Below are 16,631 nucleotides of genomic sequence, written 5' to 3' on the forward strand. Positions count from 1 at the left end.
TCTCATTATTGACATCATAAAATTATTTCATGATTGATTTATAAAAGGAAGCATTAAAAGAAAAAATAGCTTCATTCAATAATCCAAGAATAATTACTCTGTCAAAATACATTTTAATAAAGTTTGTTATTGTGTTCCTAAATTTAATTTTCACCTAGAGTTATCTTTTCTCTCTTTCAGAAACATAAGTCCTATGGAAACATACACGAAGGCCAATTATATGGAAAGCCAGAGAAATATCTCAGAATTCATACTTTTAGGACTTTCATATAACCAGAGCATACAAGTATTTTGTTTTCTCCTTTTCTTATACTGTTATGTTGCCCTGTTGGCAGGAAATCTGCTGATCCTTGTCTCCATCCGACTCAGTCCTCTTTATCACCAACCCATGTACTACTTCCTCAGCCACTTATCCTCCATGGACATCTGCTACACCTCTGTGGTTACACCCAAGTTAATTGCTGACCTGCTGGTGGAAAGAAAAATCATCTCGTATGAAAATTGCATGTTACAGCTCTTTACAATGCACTTCTTTGGAGGAGTTGAGATCTTCATTCTTACCGCCATGGCTTTTGATCGCTATGCTGCCATCTGCAAACCTCTCCACTATGTGATTATCATGAACAGGACTAGATGCAATCTCTTAGTCCTAGCTGCTTGGGCTGGTGCAGCCATCCATGCCTTTCCTCTATTTTCTGCTGCAATCAGTTTGCCTTTCTGTGGTCCTAATGAAATCGATCACTACTTTTGTGATATATTTCCTTTGCTAAAAGTGGCCTGTACTGATACCTACATCATTGGTGTCCTTCTGATTGCCTTTTCAGGTATGTTTGCTTTAGGAGTTTTTATTGTCTTATTTGTTTCTTATGGGATAATATTGTTCACTTTGAGAAATCTGTCAGCTGAGGGAAGACGCAAAGCCCTCTCCACCTGTTGGTCTCATATCACTGTGGTTGTCTTATTTTTTGGGCCTGCAATTTTTATCTACCTTAGACCACCTACTACTTTTCCTGAGGACAAAATATTTGCTCTATTTTATACCATCATTGCTCCTATGTTCAATCCCCTAATCTATACTTTGAGAAATTCAGAGATGAAAAAAGCCATGAGAAAGGTTTGGTGCCCATCATTATTTTCAAAGAAGCACACAATTAATTTGAAGAAATTTATGGGATAAGCAACTCTGAGAAAGAAAAGGGGGAGATGTGAATGAAAAAGGCAGGGACTATCTCATGGGGTTTGTGGACCATCATTGTCCTGAGAGGAGTGAATGGAAGCAATAGGACTAAGGTGTAAATTAACATTGAGCAAGTACTGATTCTTGGAAACCAAATTAATTGGAAACTAAGTTACTTTTATGGGGTATTAATATGGTATAAGTAGGGGAAACTTCATGAGAAACAATTGAGCCAGAAGAACAACAACAACAATAAAGCAATGTACATTATTTTGTGAATTATAAAGGAAAATATTTTAATGACACCTTTATTAAAATATTGGACTTAGAGTCCTGACCACAGAATGACAGATATCCTTCAGTAGTACAGAAATTGTATTCTAAAATCTAAAAAAAAAAAGAAAGAAAAAGAAAAAAAGAAGCTATATATAAAACTAAAAGAATTAAATTTCTGAGCATTGATATATATCTTGATATATATACCCTGTAGTTCGTACAGAAATCAGTTGTGCAGGGGTGCCTGGGTGGCACAGCGGTTAAGTGTCTGCCTTCGGCTCAGGGCGTGATCCCGGCGTTATGGGATCGAGCCCCACATCAGGCTCCTCCGCTATGAGCCTGCTTCTTCCTCTCCCACTCCCCCTGCTTGTGTTCCCTCTCTTGCTGGCTGTCTCTATCTCTGTCAAATAAATAAATAAAATCTTTAAAAAAAAAAAAAGAAATCAGTGTGCAAACAAATAAATATTTAGAGTAGATTCTCTTTTATTTATTTCTTATTTTGTTAAAGATTTTATTGATTTAGAGAGAGAGAGAGAGAGAGTGTGTGTGTGTGTGTATGAATAAGCCAGAGCAGGAGCCTGGAGTGGTGGCAGGGGGCAGATGGAGAGGGAGAAGCAGACCCCCCACTGAGCAGGGAGCCTGATGCAGGACTTGATCCCAGAACCCTGGCATCACAGCCTGAGCTGAAGGCAGTTGCTTAACTGACTGAGACACCCTGGTGCCCCAAGTAGAATCTGTTTTGAACTGGTTCCTGTGGGTTAACTCTCTAGATGTTCCATGGAAATCAATCATAATAAATAGTGAAGACAGAGTGAGAATCTACAATTCATAAATCTGAAACACACGTCCTGGCATTCCACCTATTGGACAGAGTTTAGTATCATTTCCCATAAAGTTAAAGAACCAGATATTAAAATATATGTGTTGCTCACCCCTTCCTGCCTAATATTAATAAACACATGGTTGGTAATTGGTTCCACAACCAAAGTGTTTTCCTACTGCAATGACAGAGAGGGAAAGAGGGAGAGAGAAAGAGAGAGAAAAAAAACTAACAAAGGAGAAATAAGATGTGATTTCACCACAAAGTAAATGAAAGCACTAATGCATTTTGGTTGCACATGGATATTTATGGCAGCTTTATTCATAATTACCAAGCCTTGGAAGCAACCAAGATCCTCTACAGTAGGTGAATAAATAAGTTAACTATTCACGTCTGGAGAATGGATATTAGTCAGCATTTGGAAGAACTAAGTTATTAAGGTAAGAAAATATATGCAGTAAACTTAGATGCATATTTCAGAGGAAAGAAGCGAATTTGAGGGGGCTCCCTTTTGTAAGATTTCAACCACAGGTCTTCTTTAACTTACAAGGGAGTTATGACCCAATAAAGCCATCATAAGTTGAAAATGTCTTAAGTAAAAAATTCATGAAATACTCCCAACATACCAAACCTCATTGCTTAACCTAGCACCTTAACAGTGCTCAGAACAGTTAAATTAATTAGCGTACAGTTGGGCAAAGTTTCTAGCCAACTCAATAAGACAAACAAACAAACAAAGGTGATAAGCATTGTATCAACAATGAATAGAATACTTTTTCTATACACCTACGGAAAGTATGAGTCATAAGAATATGTTGAACAACTCTATGCTAAATTAAAAAGACTGACAATGCCAATTTTTGGTGACATTGTGGGGAAACGGGAACTCTCATACATTGCCGGTGGGAATGTAACACAGCATCACCACTTTTGAAAACACATTGGCAGTTTCTTAAAATGCTAACACACACGTAACATACAACTCAGCAATTCCACTCTTAGGTATCCATCCAAGAGAAATGATAATCTGTGTCCACACGAAGGCTGGTCCATGAATGTTCACAGCAGCATCATTCACTCTGGCCCTTATATGGACACAATTCAAAGGTCCATCAGCTAGGGAATAAGTATACAAGATGTGGTAGAGCCGTAATGTGCAATACTATTCTTTCTAAAGAGGAACAAACTACCAATAATACAGTGTGATAAACCTCTCAAACACTCTGGTAAAGGAAGAAGATGATATTGTTTTTTAAAAGTATTGTTTTAAAAAGCCTGTTTCTCTCCTGGTTCTGCTATGTGGCTTCACAAATGAATCAAGGGAAAAACGGATGTGTCCTCGAGATTCCCTAGATCTCTGACCAAAGCTCTGCAGATTCCTTTATGTCCCCGCAGTAGCTGTCAGTGTGTGTAAAACTTGGATCCTCAGATCCATCCTGTACCCAGAAATGACAATTCTCACGGTAAATGTAGTTGTTGCTGCTGACCTCGGCTGAGTTTAGCCCCCATTCTTAATCCCATTCCTTCTACTTCTTCTTCCCTTAGTAGCTGTCCAGTCTCTTCAGAGATGATTCTCTGTTTTGCATCTTTGCTACCTTATCATGTGGGAGCACATGTCTTCTATGTCACTCCTTCCCACCCAGAAATCTGGCAGTCACATTTTTCTCCGAACTTAGAGTTTACTTGTAAAATGTGAGTTCTTAGGCCTGAAGAATGAAGGATGCGGCATTCTTTTTTTTTTTTTTTTAAGATTTTATTTATTTATTCGACAGAGATAGAGACAGCCAGCGAGAGAGGGAACACAAGCAGGGGGAGCGGGAGAGGAAGAAGCAGGCTCACAGCGGAGGAGCCTGATGTGGGGCACGATCCCGTTACGCCGGGATCACGCCCTGAGCCGAAGGCAGATGCTTAACTGCTGTGCCACCCAGGCACCCCAGGATACGGCATTCTAACAGATAATTCTGATTCCATTTTCATACCTCAGAAACAGTGGGTAATGGCCCATTGCCCTTGGAATAAAATCTAATTTTATGGAAGAACAGTGTCGTATTTAAATTCAGCATGAGTTGACCGAAGCACACTTTTTTGATCTTAGAGTTCACAATGATGGATGGAACTCAGTATGTTTACGTCAGGTCAAACATACATAGATTCTGAACCTGTCATATTTTAATTGTGAGGTTTGGGCCAATTGGCTTCAAGTCCATGAGCCTTCTTGAATTAATTATTGTACACATTTTGGATAAGCAAATGACTTATCAAAGGTGGTTTTACCACAATATACATATTAAGAAGGCCAAAATATGGGGCACCACCACCAACAAATGCTGGTGAGGATGTGGGGAAAGGAGCTCTTCTTTATTGCTGGTGCAAAAGCAAAATAGTGCAGCGTTTGGGAAGACAGTTTGTCACTTTCTTACAAAACTAAACATAGTCTTACTGTACAATCCAGCAATCTCACTCCTTGGTTTTACCCAAAGGAATCAAAGCTTATGTCCACTTAACACCCTTCACAGGAATGTTAAACAGCAGCTGTATTCATAATGTCCAAACAATTGGAAACAGCCAATATGTCCTCCAGTAGGTTAGGATAGATAAACAGTTGAGTATAAATCAGTGCCGAGGGAAATGAGCTGCAGGCCATGAAAAGATACGGAAGACCCTTTCAATGTGTTCCCCATGGTACCTGACATTCAGCTGTAACACAATTATGAGACTCTTCCTGATCTTCCCTGTCACTAACTTTCCAGTTTCATATCTTAGTAATTAGACTTTTAGGAGCTCAGTGTCCAGCTTATGACCCTACACACAGTAGGGGCTCAATAATTCATGATTGAATGAATACATGAGCCACCAGCCACAACACACTGAAACGATTAGGTTCACTGCATACTTTTTTTCACCCTCTGGCCTTTGTTATATGCATCCTCTACTAGGAATCCTCTCAGCCCAACAAGTGTCTATTCACTCTGATGATTCCCTTTCATCCTTTGTGCTCCATTATGGATGTGTTTTTATCTAGGAAGTCTTCCTGACCCCCAGGGGCTTTGTTGTGTTTCCCTCAAAAATGTTTTCATAACACCCCGTGCTGCCACAACCTTCTCGTTTATAACATGGTCTTATCATATTCTGCTCCCCTCTGGGTGTCTCTCAGTGGATAGGAAACTCTCTGAAGGCAAGACCCAGATTTGTCTCTATTCACCACAGAAGCCCCAGCAGCCATCAATGAACCTGGTATATTTTTGGGGGGCTCTAGAAATTTCTATAGATTAATGAGTGAGGGTTGGATGGCAAATGGACTATATTTATCCTGAGGTTGTTCTTTCTGTATGTAGATGGATCCACATATTTTTTTTTAAACACCTTTTCATAATGAAATGTTACCAAGATGTAAACTAACAGAGAAAAATGGCATGAACAGCTCACATTCATAAAATGATGAAATCTTGCTGAGAGCAGGGAAAATACCAAACTATTTGCAGGGCATGTTGGTGGCTCAGGGGGCCAATAGCTTAGAAAATGGTTTATTTATTTATTTATTTATTTATTTATTTATTTATTTGAGAAGGAGAGAGACAAAGAGAATGGATGGGTGGGGGAGGAACAGAGGGGAAGGGAGAGAAGCAGACTTTGTGCAGAGCAGAGCCTGATGGCGGGGCTTGATCCCAGAACCCTGAGAACATGACATCAGCTGAAACCAAGAGTGGGATGCTCAACTGACCGAACCACCCAGCCACCCCTAGAGAATAGCTTATTATTAGCTTGAATAGATATCATCAACCTGGATTCAAATTTTTGTACAAATGAACACTACTTTTTAGCAATGTATGAATTCCATTCCTCATATTGTTAATTTGTGGGATTTTTCTCTCTTTTCTCTTGATTGGTCTTGATGACATTTTATGAGTTTTATTCATTCTTTTGGAGAACTAACCTTTAGCTTTTTTGCTATTCTTTATTTAAGACTGCTAGTTATGTTAGTGATTTCTTTCCTTAGTTTATTATATCATTATCTTTATTTTGTTTGCATTTTAATTGGTTTTAGTTTCCTGGATCCTGATTCCTGAGATACTTATAAGTCATTGATTACTACTCACAGCTATTTTTAATAATAGAAGTGATATCACTACACATTATGCACATTTTTAAAATACTAAAAGATACAGGGTTCATAGTAAGGCCAATAAATTCAACACCTTAGAATGAAAAAGTTTTCAAATGATATAAATTACCAAAGCTCCTGAAATTTCAAGATACATATTCTCAATGGTTCTTTATTTACTCTTAAAGAAATTTAATGTATTACATTGTCTTCACACCTCCAATCTGGATAACTTTGGTTGTGAATTCTACCCAACATTAGAGAAAAATAATTTCTATTCTGCACAAATGTTCGTAAAAATAAAACAAAAGCAAATACATTTAAACTCATTTCATCTGTCCGACATTTCTCCGATATATCTAAATCATACTAGGTTTTCTACACATTTCTTAGAATTTTCTATACAGACAGTTCTGTCATGGTGACAAACTCTTGTTCAATATGATAGACTTTCTTTTTATAATGTGAGTTTAGCACGGTTGTGCCATATAAGATCAATATATAACATCAATTGCATAGTGTTTACTGGAAACTACCCATGAGAAATTGGATTTTTAAAATTCCATTTCCAATAGCATCAAATATACAATATACCTAAGGAAAAACATGACAAGACAGGAGCAAGACATATACTGCAAACTTTATAAAAACTCTCTTGAGAGTATATGAAGAACTTAATAAATAGAAATATTGTGCTCATGGGCCAGATGATTCAATACTCTTTGGATGTGAATTATCCCCAAATATGTGTTTAGATTCAAGCAATCCCACATAAAATATGAATGGGCACGTGTTCATTATTTTCCAGAGTGATCTAAAATGTATACAGCAATGTAAAGAAACTTAGTTAAGTCACACAACTTTAAAAAAAACAAAGCTGGAGAACTTACATTACTTCAGTTCAAGGTATATCATAAAGCTGCTGTATTCAAAACGGTGTGATATTTTCATGAAGCTAGACAAGCAGATAAATGGGCCAGACTAGAGAGTCCAGAAAGAGACCTGCTCGCATTGGTCAACTAGCTCTCAACAGGGGTCTGTAGACAATTTAGTGGAGAAAACACAGTCTTCATAATGAATGGCAGTAGAAGTGTTAGACATTCATAAGTACCAGCACCGACACCACCACAATAATCCATGCATCAGAGCTTGTACAAATTCAATTCCAAACGGAAGATAGACCAATACATAAAACGGAGATGCATAATACATTTAGAACAAAACATAAGGCAAGATCTTTGTGACCCTGGATTAGAAAAACAATTTTTAACGTGATACCAATGGTGTGGTCCATATTAAAAAAAAAAAAAGATAAAATTCACTTCATCAAAATTAGAACTTTTTCAGCAGAAAACATTTATGATGAGGGGCAAATTCAAGATTTGGCGATGTTAACGGAACACCTGTATGTCTCTAATGGGAGTCCTGGAGTGTGTCTGTCAGGGGAGGATACACAAGATATGACCAGCTATCTTCTCTGTGGATTGATACAGGCTAGGTGGAGTAAAGGTTGGTCAACATAGGGCACAGTGTCGAGATGGACAAGATGGAAAATCATCCAGCTTTGATATCCTCTGTGCTGAAAGGCTGCGTAGGGGAGGAAAGCTTTTGCCTTTTTCCCTTCTCTGTTCTTTGGGTGATCTAACAATGAAATTGACACAAGACAGATTAACAGGAGAAAAATAGACTTTAATTTCATATGTATGGGAACCCCAAAGCAATGAAACTCCCTGACAGTGAGACAACTCAGGTTTATATGCTATCCTGAGCTAGGAGAAGGGGGTAAGGATTCAATGGGCCACAGAAGGGAATTTGAACAAGCAAGCCCTGCAGAGTCCCCCATAGTTTACCATGCCTACCCCACACTCTTTGTAGGTATCTCTGGTGGTACCTCTCTTCCTAGACCAGGCCCCCTGTATAAATTCTTTCAGGCAGTTAGTGGGGAAGAAGAATACTCCTCTTGAATCCTTTGGGCCTGATTGTTTTCAGCTCAGAACAATCCACATGTCAAAGTGGCACACTGGGGCAGCCTTCCCTGAACCCCATCAGTTAGAATCCTTCATTTACTCAGGGTTACTAAACTTTCAAAGCCTGGAAGTAAGCATTACATTTAGAAATATCCATTTTTTTGCTTAATGACTATTTTTTTTATGGAGTCTAATTTAAATTTTATTTATTTATTTAATTTATATGTTCAAGTAGCCAACATATAGTAAATCATCATTTTTTGATGTAATGTTCAAAGATTTACTAGTTGCTTATAACATCCAGTGCTCATCACATCACCTGCCCTCCTTAATACCCATCACCGGGTTACCCCAACCCCTCACCCCCTTTCTTCTGTAATCCCTATTTGAACCAGTTATTGAAATACTAGGAACTTCTGTGATCTTATATCCGTAATAGACATAATAATACTTATGTCAAAATATGCATTGTGGCAAGTGTTAAATAATTTAATGAATTTAATTAAGATTTTATTTATTTATTCAAGAGAGAGAGAAAGAACTATTAGGGCAGAGGGGCAGAGGGAGAGGGAGAAGCAGACTCCCTGCTGATGCAGGGCTGGATCCCAGGACCCCAAGATCATCCCAGGACCCTGAGATCTGACATCGGACCCAAGTCAAAGTGAAATCTTTAACCACCTGAGCCACCTACGTTTCCCTCTTTCTCTGAATTTTTTTCATCTTTTTTACTTCCTTTACTTTCCAAGTTCATGGGGAAAGAAATGTCTATTGTTACATCATTCCTTTTCTTTGTCTCCTGTCCACCAACCACCCATTGCAGCAACGTTCGTCCCAAACACAGATAGGTTTGCTCCTGTTGTCCTATTGCAGGTCGTTGATTGTATTGACCTATCTAGTCTACAAACATAAGATCTTGATAATGGGTCATACTTGGACTATAAATGCTTGTGTGTAGTTCTCTTTGTTTTATCTCATCTCAAATTTTCCTGACAGCTAACCAAATACTATTACAGTCTACACTGGTTTCCCTCTGATTCATCACAATGCTGGATGAATACAGAATAGTCAGAATTTCCTGAATGGCTCTGACTTGGCCTTTTTGGGTCTCCAGAGAAACAGTGTGTGAGGCAAACTAATGCAAAGGTGGAAGGCAACAGCCAGAGCAACCAGGGACATCACTCTGGACAGCGGTTTAGCAACACTTGGCCAGGATCTCTCTGGAAATGCCTTTGGGAATGTAATTACTTACAGCTTTCAAAGAATTATTAAGTTCTCTATTGTCACTTACATTTATATTCGGTTGGTCCCAACCAAATTTTCTTCAGGAATAGGGAGAAAATCGATTATTTCCAGGACCTAAATACTCCTGTTACCTTTTTCAGGAATTAAAAAAATACTTTTATTTTTTCAGTGAGCTGGCATTGAGATCTTAAATCAGCATTTGAAATTCCTAGCAGACTTTCCTGGGGCATAACCACCCCTTTCTTCATCACTGACAAGTTTAGTAGATATTTGAAGTCCACTTCCCTTGTAAACCTGTAGAAGGTGTAAGTCACACTGAGATTTCCAAAATACTTGTGGGGAATTAATCTGGATGTATTTAAATAACTGATTTATAATTTTCTTCATTTTATTCCAGATTTTGACGCTGGGGATGATTTGGCACAGTGAGTATCTGGGGGATGGAATTCTACCTGATGTAGCCTAAAACTAACCTGGCAGCCACTCAGATCTTATGGTTAGTGAGTTGTCATTGTCACCTTGGTTTGGGAAGGGTTCCACCAACCATGAGCTTGATTAATAATATGCTCTTAGTCCATATAATTTCATTCTAAAGACTATAACATCTTTTGCAATGGTAGTTTTAATTGTGTATTATTTATAAGCAAAATTCCAGTAAATAACAATGAAATCAGAGCATTTTCTAGTTGGCAATGAATTTCATTGTGTAATTCTTGCACTTATGTACAACCTTCCACATTGCTATTAAGAAATAGCCCTGTTTATGCTTGAATCTGTACAACAATGAAAAATTTCCTATGTTTCAAAACACTTGCCATCCTAGTTTCACCTGAGTGAACTCAGGTAAGTTTACAGCATGCTATTCTGTTACACTAAGGGAAAATATGAACGTGTGATGGAAGTTTTATTTATTTATTTTTATTTATTTGAGAGAGAGAGAAAGAGAGCACACATGGTGGAGAAGTACAGGGAGGGAGAGAAGCAGAATCCCTGCTGAGCAGATAGCAGGATGCAGGGCTTGATTCCAGGACCCTGAGATCCTACCTGAGACAAGGACAGCCACTTACTGACTGAACCACCCGGTGGCCCATGATGGAAGCTTTAATTTAAACCTAAAAGCCTCTATTCTTATGCAGATAGCTTAACCAAAAGTGCATTCAGAATTTTTATTTAGTATTACCAAAGAAGTAATCATTTAACTATATTTTTATAGCGTAAATAAATTGGGCTAAGGATTAGGGATAAGCAATCCCTAAGAGGACTAATCTGCCATCCAATTTACCACAATGTTTTCCCCAACAGATTGTTTACCTGCTCAGTTATGAAATCCATGTTATGAATGGTCTTTTTCTTTATTTTTCCACTGGCCTTGGTTGTCTGTGGGTGCATGACACTTTCTGTGGTTCTAAACTAATCCATTTTGAACCACACATGTCATGGGCTATTTCATATTATCTCATGTATTCTTCATTAAAATTCTGAATTTTGTAATGCTATCTTAATTGTAAAAGGAGTAAGATGACGTTTGAAGAGATGAAGCAATTTGCTCAAGGATTGCCCTGGTCGGTTTCTTTAAGACGCCTCCATGTTTCTACCTCTTCCTGTGTTGCTACTGGTCTAACCAGTTGTTCACTGGTTGCCTGATGTTCTTTATACATCAACTGTAACTTCAGTTTTTACCTAAGAGGGGTCCATAATATCTCTGCAGTCAAAATGTTTTTACGACAATAATTCTCCTCTCCTTTTCCCTTTACAGCTGCTCTCTGCAGCGCTCATGTATAATGGTCCCTCAGGTTACAGGGTGAGATGGATGGGAAGCACTATTGTGGGTTCAATGCCAACAATGGTCTAGAAACAAGGAAGAATCCTGATTTCAGCAATTTACGTGTTGGTAAAACTGAAGGAAAACTATTTAAAATGTTTTAGAAAGAGAGACTTCCAGATGACATTTATGTTAAATAGCCCATATATCTTTATTTCCATAAATACTGGGAAAGACAAACTGGGTGTCTGTTCACGCATAGTCTTGCATATTCTTTTCGCATTTAGTTATGGACTCAGGATAGTCTTTTCATGCTTTTCTCATGACACCCTTCATCATTCCACACAGCTCTCTTCCATGAAATTTGCCCCACATTGAGGGACAATCAGGACTCCAGTCTCTCGGCATATAACAGAGTGTTATATCCCCATCTAGAGAAATGTTTAGATTCTCTTGATCTGAGTTTCTTCTTTTTAAAATCAGAGATTTGGATTAGTCAAGTGAATTCTGCTTTTAAATTGTTTGCAATCTTCTTGTATAATAATTCTTTTTTAAACCAAATTGTTTTAGGTAAATAACTGTGTTTGGAAAATTAGCATTATTTCCAACTCATTAACAAAGAATCAGTATCACTTGCCATGAGTAGAAAATAGGTCAATGAACTCTACCTCCCTAAAACTTTTCAATACTCTTCAGTTAAGGTTAACTGCTGAATACTCTGTAACTCATCATTTTTTTCCAAAAAAGTAGAAACACACTAAAAATTACTCCTTTATGAAGTTAGAATTCTGAATAATAATTTAAAGCAGAATTGCCATCCTACAGTATGGATCATTTTCTAAATGCCTCTCAGTTAACTCTCTCTCTCTCTCTATATATATATATATACTCCACAGGTATATATATACATATATTTATTTATATATAATAGTCTCTAGGACTTTAAACACATAGATATTAATTTTGAGTAGAGTTGATTGTTTCTATAGAACTTTGCTACAAAAGCATTCTGGTTTTTATTAACAATAAACATCTGGGGGCCTAGATATGACTGTCCCAGTAGATCCAGAGAAATATAGAAATACACTAGCTGTTCAAACCCATTGGGGACAGATAATTCCTCGTCAATGCGGAAAATAATTCCTTGAAGCACATTCTCTCTACTCTTAACTCATTTTGCACTGATTAAATAGTGTCTTAAAATTCCACTTCAGATACAAAAGATGCAAATACACGAGTGTTTCATTTATTTTGTTTCAACAAATATCACTGAGTGCTACCTGACCACTAAGTCTGACTAATGTTACCCTCTGTATCATCCCCTTTTATTGACTTTAGTTCCTTAGATTGTATATAAAACACATGAAAGTTTTGGCAAGAGCCATGTCATATGCAGGATTCAAACATACTTGAGGAATTTAATAATTTTACCTGTCCTTTAATGATTGCCATCACAAACTTCAATGACAGTATTTACATTTAAAAAATTCTCTTTAACACATGAAATGGCAGTAGGAGAAATGAATGAAATTGCTAATTTATTTCCCCAATTTCAGTCATGAATTGATATTGTTTATTTTGCTGAATACTTTTTCACCATTCTTTGCTTTTTTAAATAACAGCGATTCCATTGGTTTAGTATGACCCATTGGCAATGTTTGGTCACATAGCAAAAAAGAGTGTGCTTTACACAACTTAACCATTAGCAGTTCAGGCTGCCACATTTGCATTTCCTGAGGATTCAATCCCAGATAACTCATGGAATTTGATGAGAAAATGTTGAAAATAAGAAACTCGACCTCATGTACTAGTCACACACATTTAAGATATACACAACAAGGCATTTTTTGACTTGGGACAATTTTTTAAAAATCTTTTTCTTATCTAAATCATATAATTAATAATAATGATTAGTTTTTATTTTCAGAACATCAGTTAAATATTTAAAAATCATTACCAGTAAAATTGTGTAACATACATAATCATTCCCATTATTCCCATTATACAATTATTCCACAATACTTCTACAGAATAAAAGACAATAAAAATGGTAAAGAGCATTATTTAAGAAATCAAAAATAATTACCATGATATTCATGTCAATGAATAAAGCTTATATCATTGTGTTCATAAGTTTTCACCAAATTTCTGTTTATTTCCTTCAGATACATACTCATTTGTGTGTAACATACAGCAAGCTCAAGTATATGGAGAGGCAGAGAAACATCTCAGAATTCGTACTTCTAGGACTTTCGTATGACCAGAACGTTCAAATATTTTGTTTTGTGCTCTTCTTATTCTCGTACGTTGCCCTGTTGGCAGGAAACCTTCTGATCCTTGTCTCCATTCGATGCAGCCCTCTTTTTCACCAACCCATGTACTACTTCCTCATCCACTTATCCTCCATGGACATCTGCTACACCTCTACGGTTACGCCCAAGTTAATTGCTGACCTACTAGGGGGGACAAAAACCATTTCCTATGGTGATTGCATGCTACAAGTCTTTGCCATGCACTTCTTTGGCAGCATTGAGGTCTTTATTCTCACAGTCATGGCCTTTGATCGTTATGCGGCCATCTGCAAACCTCTCCACTACATGCTTACCATGAACAGGACAAGGTGCCATCTCCTAGTCTTAGCTGCTTGGGCTGGTGGCGTTCTCCATTCTCTTCCTCAATTAATGATGACAATCCAATTGCCATTTTGTGGTCCTAATGAACTTGATCACTACTTCTGTGATATCTTCCCTTTGCTGAAAGTTGCCTGCACTGATACCTACATCACTGGGGTCCTTGTGGTTGCCAATTCAGGTATGGTCGCCTTAGTTACCTTTGTTGTCTTGTTTGTTTCTTATGTCATTATATTGTTTAGTCTAAGACATCACTCAGCTGAGGGAAGACACAAAGCCCTCTCCACCTGTGGGTCTCATATCACTGTGGTCATCTTATTTTTTGGGCCATCAATCTTTGCCTACCTTCGACCTCCAACCACGTTCCCTGAGGACAAAGTATTTGCTCTATTTTATACCATCATTGCTCCTATGTTCAATCCCTTAATCTATACGCTGAGAAATACAGAGATGAAAAATGCCATGAGAAGAGTTTGGTGCCAAACATTATTTTCAAAGGCAGCACACAGTTAATTTGAGGAAACGTATAGCTAAGCAGCTTTATAAAAAAATATGGGCTTGATGGGACTAAAGGAGCTAAGAAATATTTCATAGACTTTATATTCATCACTATAATGAATGGGATGCATGAAAGAAAGAGCAATTAGAGAGAAATTTAAGGGGATAGCTAAATGAAACCTAATTCCCACATACCAGAATTAATTGAAAACTTAATTTTATGAAGTACTAAGGAGTGTGATAAGGATATCAGCAGAAGAAACTGTCTGGGCCAAATCAAACAAGGCAAAACTATTCAGTCAGTGAATTATAATGGCAAAACAATTTTAATAATAATTCTATTAAAATTCCCTGGGCTTATATGCCAGTCAGTGATATACATTCTGCGCAAGTGACCAAGTTGAAATCTAAAATTAAAATAATGACTTACAGCATCACGAATATCTTTATGATAGAACATTCACTTATACATCATTAGAGGCATTCAGAAATCACTTGTTCAACACAAAATCCGTACAGTAGAACTTGTTTTAAAGTGGCTCCTGGTGATCAATTCTCCTGCCTTGATGTTACGTATAATAGTAATACCAGGTTATCACAGAGTAAGAATTAATAACTCAGGACACTGAAAACATAATTACTTGTTACTACACCTATTGGCCAGAACATAAAACATTTTCCATAAAACCTAAGGGACTGAACAATAACATTGATAAAATAAAAATCGATAAGTGGGAAGTTATTCGATCCAGAACCAAGGACCTTGCTTGCTAAAAAGAGAATAATAAATAAATAAATAAATAAATAAATAAATAAATAAAAGCTTAGGAAAACACATCTTAAAACATGGTCTAACACCACAAAAAAAAAAAAACAAATTATGTTTTCCAAGCACATGTTGGCTGCATATGGATGTTTATACCTGTTTTATTCATACTTGCCAAACCTCAGAAGCAACCAAAATGTCCCTCCATATGTGAATAGATAAATACATTGTGTTTTATATGGACAATGGACTATTACTCAGCACTAAAAAAAATGAGCTATCAAGCCATAAGATGACATGCAGGAAACTTAACTGTATGTTAGTAAGTGAAAGAAGACAATCTGAAAAGTCTACCTGTCATGTGATTGGAACTCTATGAATCCTGGAAAAGGCAAAACAACGGACACACTGACAACATCAACGTTTGCCAAGGGTCAGTGTGAAGGGTAGAATGAATAGGCAGAACACAGAGGATTTTTAGAGCAGGAAGCACTTCTGCATGTTATTACCATTGTGGATACATGTCCTTATACATGTCAAAACCCATAAAATGTACTACATCAAGAGTGAAGTCTAATGAAAAGTATATTCGGGAGATAATGATGTGTGAGCACAGGTTCCTCTGACTGTAACAGATCTATCACTCTGGTGGGGGAGATTGTCTGTGTGTGGGGACAGGAGTATTACAGGGAATCTTTGTGTTTTCTGTTCAGTTTTGCTGTGAACCGAAAGCTGCTTTAAAAAATAAAGTTTATTGATTAAAAATATACATAATATATACATAAAATATATACATAAAAATATACATAAAATATACGGCATGGTAGATATATCAAAACATGCAAGTGGAATGAAGAAGAGACTCTGAAAAAAAATTTCTACAGAAAAATAATTAAAGAAAGATCTTTTTTGCATGCTTGATAGGATTTAAATAAAAGTCACTTAAGAAATAGCAAATATCATTATAAAGAAGATGCTAGATAACAGGATTTTATTAAAAGGAAGATGGTAAAAATACAGAAAGCATTTTAGAACATCTAAGTCAAATGCAAGAGTTACAGTCAGCCTGGAGGCACCATACAAACAGGTATAAAGAGCAGAAAGAATAACGAGGAAGGTGAAATTAACCAGAGCTGTTACAGCAGAGAGGAAGTGGACAGATTGTCTCAGTCCTTAGTCACAAAGAAACAATAGTGTTGCCAGGTTAAAACTTTTCTCCTGGGCATGTTCTATAATGTTTAATTACTTAACTGGAGCAAAGAAATGTGTCTCTAAAAATGAAAGAGAAGTTCAGATAAGTAAACGACATTCATTTTAAAGGCTTCTTTGATATAGTGGATATTATTTGTTTTCCTTACCATGCTTTCTTAATAACGTAAGTTTCTCTTTTA

General features: G+C 37.0%; 2 protein-coding genes across 2 annotated transcripts; both read left to right on the forward strand.

Moving 5' to 3' along the window:
• Positions 1-220: 220 nt before the first annotated feature.
• Positions 221-1,180, forward strand: LOC103666030 (olfactory receptor 4P4-like). The gene has a single exon (XM_008694062.2). It carries the CDS (start codon positions 221-223, stop codon positions 1,175-1,177), a length of 957 nt encoding a protein of 318 aa, XP_008692284.2. The 3' UTR covers positions 1,178-1,180.
• A 12,373-nt stretch (positions 1,181-13,553) lies between these two features.
• Positions 13,554-14,489, forward strand: LOC103666177 (olfactory receptor 4P4-like). Its single transcript, XM_008694203.1, has one exon. It carries the CDS (start codon positions 13,554-13,556, stop codon positions 14,487-14,489), a length of 936 nt encoding a protein of 311 aa, XP_008692425.1.
• The last annotated feature ends 2,142 nt before the right edge of the window (positions 14,490-16,631 follow it).

Source organism: Ursus maritimus, unplaced genomic scaffold (assembly GCF_017311325.1).
Source record: "Ursus maritimus isolate PB19 unplaced genomic scaffold, ASM1731132v1 scaffold_23, whole genome shotgun sequence".
NCBI classification, from domain to species: Eukaryota; Metazoa; Chordata; class Mammalia; order Carnivora; family Ursidae; genus Ursus; species Ursus maritimus.

What these genes read in the sequence shown, in the direction of transcription:
- LOC103666030 (XM_008694062.2), top strand. Translation starts at nt 221, where the DNA reads ATGGAAAGCCAGAGAAATATCTCAGAATTCATACTTTTAGGACTTTCA.
- LOC103666177 (XM_008694203.1), top strand. Translation starts at nt 13,554, where the DNA reads ATGGAGAGGCAGAGAAACATCTCAGAATTCGTACTTCTAGGACTTTCG.